The sequence below is a fragment of the Rhopilema esculentum genome, chromosome 9, assembly GCF_057945365.1.
Source record: "Rhopilema esculentum isolate cy_ngs chromosome 9, ASM5794536v1, whole genome shotgun sequence".
Taxonomy (NCBI): Eukaryota; Metazoa; Cnidaria; class Scyphozoa; order Rhizostomeae; family Rhizostomatidae; genus Rhopilema; species Rhopilema esculentum.
Genome location: NC_142823.1, coordinates 6,029,325 through 6,035,324, shown reverse-complemented (window position 1 = coordinate 6,035,324; position 6,000 = coordinate 6,029,325). Strand labels below are relative to the sequence as shown.

Here is a 6,000-nt window from a genome sequence, read left to right as displayed (position 1 = left end):
TGTCCAAGATAACTGCCCGAGAGGTCATGGTTATTTCTGGCAAAGATAGAGCGAATCATAGTTGTCAAAAAGTGTTCTTCGTTTATCTAGATAATACCCTTAAGCTTTGAAAACTTTCCTCAGAAAAGCAATAAAAAATTTAAGGCTTGGGTGTGGCCAGGCTTGAAGGTACCGAATATTGTCAGGGGGTGCAGATCTCTAGATTTGCAGACAAAAATGGCGCTCCTAAGATGTGCCTGCTTCCATAGAAATCTTGAGCCATTTGCGAATACACAGACAACTGTTTTAGGCAGGAATGGAGTACATAAGATTCGTGAAATGGCTTGTCACTATTAATATATCTTCGAAGCTTAATAGTTTGGAGCAATAGATAACAGACTTTGAATCTAAAAGTTTGCCGAAAAGCCCAAAGTTGAGGGACGGGGGAGGGTGCCGCACCCTCTACACCCCGTTTGGCCACGCCTATGGTTGTTTTTAGCACTTAAGTTTGTTTTTGCTGGCCTTATTTACCTTCGAAAAAGATCGTTCAAGAAAACGATGACATAAATGCCTCGGTTAGGACATCAGCTTTCTCTTACTATCAACGCAATAAGCAAGGGAACAAATTATTTTTAAAAATCGATCTGCAGGTGAGAAAAACGAACACCTCACGAAAATGAAACGCAACCTGATCTACACAAAAACAAGACACGCACTAATCTTGTACACTAAAAATCCATATAATCAAGATTTTCATAACAATCCGTAACTAATTCCTATTTACAGCCAAAATCTCCATGTACCTTCAAATTTATGCCTATGTACATTAAACATTTATGTATTCGAGGCAATTGTTAAATTCTGGTAATTTTGAAGGTTCCTTCATTACTTAGTTTTCAACAAGTCGAATTATCAAGAACAGAGGCAAAGCAGAAAAAAATGGAGGAGGATGCCTTGTCGAAAAATTAGTTCACCCAAATCCGATACTAATAAAAATAATGATGGTAATACATGATTTGGAGAGAGGGGGTGAATACTTGAGCACTGCATTAAGATTGGTGTATCATTAAAGTATTGTAGGAAAGGGGGTGTTTCGGTGATATAAAGGTGCATGGCATAGGGTACATTTGATTAAGCAGATGCATACTGTGTAGAATATTTAACACCTTTAAGAACAAACATATAACTGACTGTAAAACACAATTTCTGTAAACTATTCCTTAAATTCCAAAGAAAAACTTCGCAATTTATTCAAAAACTGGGCATTGTCCTCTTGAAGCCCGTCTCTGGTGAGGCCCCAAAAAGTGGTCTATAAGCGCGTCCGACCCCAAATAACCCTGTAACCAATGGAATCAACGATCCTAAGGTTATCTGTTGCATATTGAAAGTACTGCAGCTGCAATACTTTTTATGTCTCTCATGCCATGTAGCTATTATACAGAAATAACGTCTTTAGTGTGTCATGAGTAAGATAGGGGGCATCAGAACTTAAGGTTAGTTTCATTGCAATCGCCCTGCCAATTACGCGAAAGAGAATTTTTGGCCAGTGAAAAAACTCAGCACTTTACATGGTCTTTAAATACTCGAAATTTGCAAATAAATGTCAGTTTCTGATGCGATTCGCCTGGACGAAAACAACTGCGAAGTTCTTTTTTATTAGTTCTCTGTGAAGGTCTCCGTATACTCGAAGAGCTCTGATTTTCTCCGTAAAAATGTCGAGATACAATGGAATTAACTTAAATTGTAACGAATCTATAAACTTGCATACAGCTTAGGGCATAAAAATGGCGTCATAATTATTCAAGGGTCTTTTTTAATATCAATGATATGACAACATTTGACAGATAAAATTGTTTTTACTTGATAGGCCGAAATGCGTATGTAGTCAACTCTGTACGACAATAAAAACACCCCACGTAGCAGTTTACCTTATTCATCGAGCTCAAAAATCAATGAGTTCGTTAATTGTTCGCTTGGAGAACAAGTCCGTTCTTCTTCCTTTTGAGTCCTTTCGTCTTTTCGTTCCGCTTTCTTTTTCTTCTTTGGTTTTCGATTTAATTTTGCCGTCGAATTATTTGTTGCTGGATCATGCACTGAATCTCCATTTGGAATTTCTTTTGGCGTGACGTCATTCGAAACCTCGCTTTCCTTTTCTGTCTCGCTCTCAGTTTCTCGAATCTTGCCTGAATCTTTTCTAAAGCCATTGAAGAAATTCATGTTTTTGCCACTTTTAGAGCCTATAAGGAATAATAATTGACAAAATGCTGTTAGGTTGATGGTATCAACTTGCATTATCAAACTGTTCATTGTCAACAAACAAACTGCAACGAATCCGAGTTGAGAGAACCATCGTTATAAACCTATCTGTTCAGATGAAGATCAAGGTTCTGACAAACGAGCCAACGTTTGTGAAAACCATTGTTTTAAAACTAACCAAAACTTGAAAACAGCTAGCGAAGAGCAAAACTCTCCTCAAACGGTGAGTAACGCAGTAGGATTTTAGGCCGGCGATACAATAATGACAGTTTGTTTGCTAATGGATTCAACAGCAGCAACGTTGAGCTAATGTAGTTCAATGTCAGTTAGAGAAAGAAGAGTGCAAATTATGACGACAATCAGATTCTACAAAGTGCAACAAAGTGCTAAGTTCAATTGAAAAGACAAAACTCGTCTTGACTTCTCCTATATATTCCGGATTTATATTAAAATGTAGCATATTTCTCCTATATATTCCGCAAGCTTAAATTTATTCTGTTTTTAACTTTTGTCTCCATGTAGGGTTTTTGCTTTGAAATAACAAAAGTGCTTATGGTCTGATAAAAATGGTTATCCAAGAAAGGAAATTGTTCCAACAGCTTTCACATTTTTGCAACTTTTGCCAATATCCAACACAACCAGGCAGTTGAGAACAGTATGATTCAGCTTAGAAAAGGACATACTAAACACTCAAATTAAAAAAAATAGAATCAATCTTACTACACAAACATTGCCATACATCAACTGGCTTTTCTATTGCAGGTTTAAAAAACACAGAAGTTTATGCTGGGCTGTGGCAAGACGTTGAGTCTCCATTGAGTATTGAATTTTCGAGCTTTTATTTTTTATATTAGTCAAATAGAAGTTTTAGATCCCGTTTACACTGTGCCAGATAAATTTTATCCGCATCAAAATTAGTTCAGATAGGCGTCGCGTTTACACTAGACCCACGCTATCCGCAAGAATTCGAGAGCGGCTATCCGAACAAAATTAGTTCACCTAGGAAAGTGGATTAAGTTAGTTCGGATAGCTATGTGGTACAGTAAACGGTTTTATCCGGATAAATTTTATCCACATCGTATCTTGCTCGAAAGCGATTGGCTATTTCATTCAATTTAATTTTCACTGTCTCCCAATCAAGACGTTTCGCCATCTTGGCTGCCTTGTTGTCGATAAATACTCATGTTAAAAGTGCAGTATCTTGCCAGTCCACGTAAAATTGGCATCCTTGTCAGCTTTCCCTACTTTCTTCCCTATTTCAGCGTCACTTTGTTTCAAAGAACGAATTATTAAAACTAACTTTGCCTAATTCGTTTTGACAATATCTTCGGACTTCGTCTGAAAGAGAAGCAGATGACTCTGAAGCGAGAATGAAAAGTCTGTTTACGTTGGCGGGAATTTAGCTGTTATTTTGTTGCCCAAAGATGACTTCGTTTTGGGCGTTTTGTGCATGATTTTGGTCATGTGACTGCAGTTATCCGGCACAGTGTAAACGGGAGGGCAAAGTGGACAAAATTTGAGCGACACAGTGTAAATGCGAATCAATCCGAACAAGTTTTTTGCGGATGAAATTTATCTGGCACAGTGTAAACGGACGAATGGGGTTTTCCTAAACGAAACGCACTCTATGTTCGCTTTGAATGAACTAAAATTTGATTTGACACCAAAATGAAACCGACCGTTTGAAAGCTTGGCTGTTGAAAGTTGTCTAATGACTTGAGACAAAAAACGAAAACAAAGAAAGGCACACATGTGGCAAACTGAAGATGTGTTAGACTATGGTACAAATGGGAATAAGAGTAATGGGTGCCTTTGGTTCTATGAAGGATGCTGTTTGGTTTACAGTATCCACACGTGACTGTTGAGGTGCCGTTTGAGAAGCTATGCTATGACGATAAAGACAAGGACAAGAACAAGTCAACAGTCATTTCAGCTGCGCCCTTGTCAATCACCCTTGTCAATCAATGTCACAAAATAGTAATATGGCCATTGCATGCATTGCTAGATAGCGTAATGCGCCTTGGAATGTACCTTACATATTTTACAGGATCGGAACTCAGGCCAATATCTAAGACTTTCTTGATAACTTACATACCTTTGTGTTTTCCATGAGTTTTTTTGGAGGCAGCTTCCATTTTCTTAGCAGCAATTTCAGTCTGTTTTCGTTCTTGTTTCCGCATTTTCTTTAACTGCTTTTTCGAATACTCGACGAATTCACAGACTTTCGGTTCAGGGTCGAAAGATACAGATTTGTTACGAACACGAGATCTTGCGTTTCTGTAATCCGATCGATAGTCTACGTTGAGGCTTTTTGATCTGTTTCGACTTGCAGATCGATTGAAAGGCATTGCATGATCGTTTTCGTCACTGCCATCAGATTCTAAAAAGAACATAAATTAAAATAGACAAACAAGGTTTTCTGAAAATGACAACATCATATAATCCAAAAAAATTACAAAGTTACATCATACTCAAGTAGAAGAGGCGATAGACGGTTTTCAAGGTACAGGTGAGCAGCTGGGGATATTAAACTGGCAAAGGCCCAAACGATCAGAGGACTGGCCTAACTTGATCTGACCTGCTGACCTTACTTGACTTGACCCGGCCTGACTTGACCTGGCCTGACGAGATCTGGCCTGGCAAGACCTGACTTTATTATGATCCGCCCGACCTAACTTTACTTGACTTGACCTTTTTTTGGCCTTACCTGACCTGACCTGACCTGACCTGACCTTAGCTGACCTGACCTGATCTAGCTTCTCTTGGCTTGAGGATAATGATGATAATGATAATGTTGCGGATTATAAAGGCAATTATGGTTATTTAAATCCCAAAGATGGAAAGTCTTACCCTCCTTTGATAAACTGAGAGCTGAAAATCGATCAAAAAGAACATACGATAAACATAACAAGCGGCGTCTTGCAAGTGCATGCAATCAAGGCATGCATTATAGAAATCAAACTGACAAGCATATGCTTAACTATCATAAAGAAACAAATTTGTTTATTGATTGGTAAAGAACAACCGCCTTGATTCTTTCACTATAGAAAAGCATTGAACACAAAATTGTTTGATTTTTGCCTGCTCCGTAAATACGTACTTCACTAAAGTAATTTTGCAGGTGTTTAAGCAAACAATGCCTTCCTGACGCGAGTTATACAAAGCTGAAATTTGATTCGCGTATTTAAGAAACTGCCAATATCAAAATACTACCATAGGGTCCTCACAGAAAATCGGACTTAAATTTTCGTGACTTTGGCTGACTTTTTCTGAATTTAGACTAGGGTTTAGAATGGGGCCTGCGTTTACGCTTTGGCTAGGGTTAAGGCTGCGGTTTAGGTTCGGGTTAGGGATTGGTTTAAGACTGGGCCCTGGGTTTAGGCTTGGGCTGGGGTTAAGGCCTGGGCTAGAGATAAGGTTTTGGTTGGGGCATGCTGGATCAGAGTTGCTGCCGTCGTAAAAATTACCTGCTGCGCTGACTCAGCCTAGCCGCAGCAACAATGATGATCATACTTAGGCAGCCTTTCCACAAGCCCGGGTTAAAACATACCCGGGTTAAAAGGTATCCGTTTTGAAAGTGAGTCAATGGAAACGGCATTTTTCGTCGACCCGTTTTTAATCCGTTTTTGATCGTTCCCACTAAGTCGGGTTAAAATGTATTCAGGGTGAACAGTTGTAAGAGAAATCAGTATTTGTATCAATAATCCTTCAATTTCTATCGTTGTAGGCCAATGGAAGCAACATCGACATCGAGGATTTTGTTTT

General features: G+C 38.8%; 1 protein-coding gene across 2 annotated transcripts in view; it reads right to left on the bottom strand.

Annotated features, from left to right (window-relative positions):
* Nucleotides 1–555: 555 nt before the first annotated feature.
* Nucleotides 556–6,000, bottom strand: part of LOC135688869 (uncharacterized) — a 50,944-nt gene continuing 45,499 nt past the window's right edge. For both annotated transcript variants that reach the window (XM_065205915.2, XM_065205916.2), the window contains 2 exons: nt 4,331–4,615; nt 556–2,216 (listed from right to left, as the gene is read on the bottom strand). In XM_065205915.2, coding sequence (XP_065061987.2) covers nt 1,909–2,216; nt 4,331–4,615 — 593 coding nt within the window. In that variant the 3' untranslated portion in view covers nt 556–1,908. The remainder of the gene's footprint in view (nt 2,217–4,330; nt 4,616–6,000) is intronic.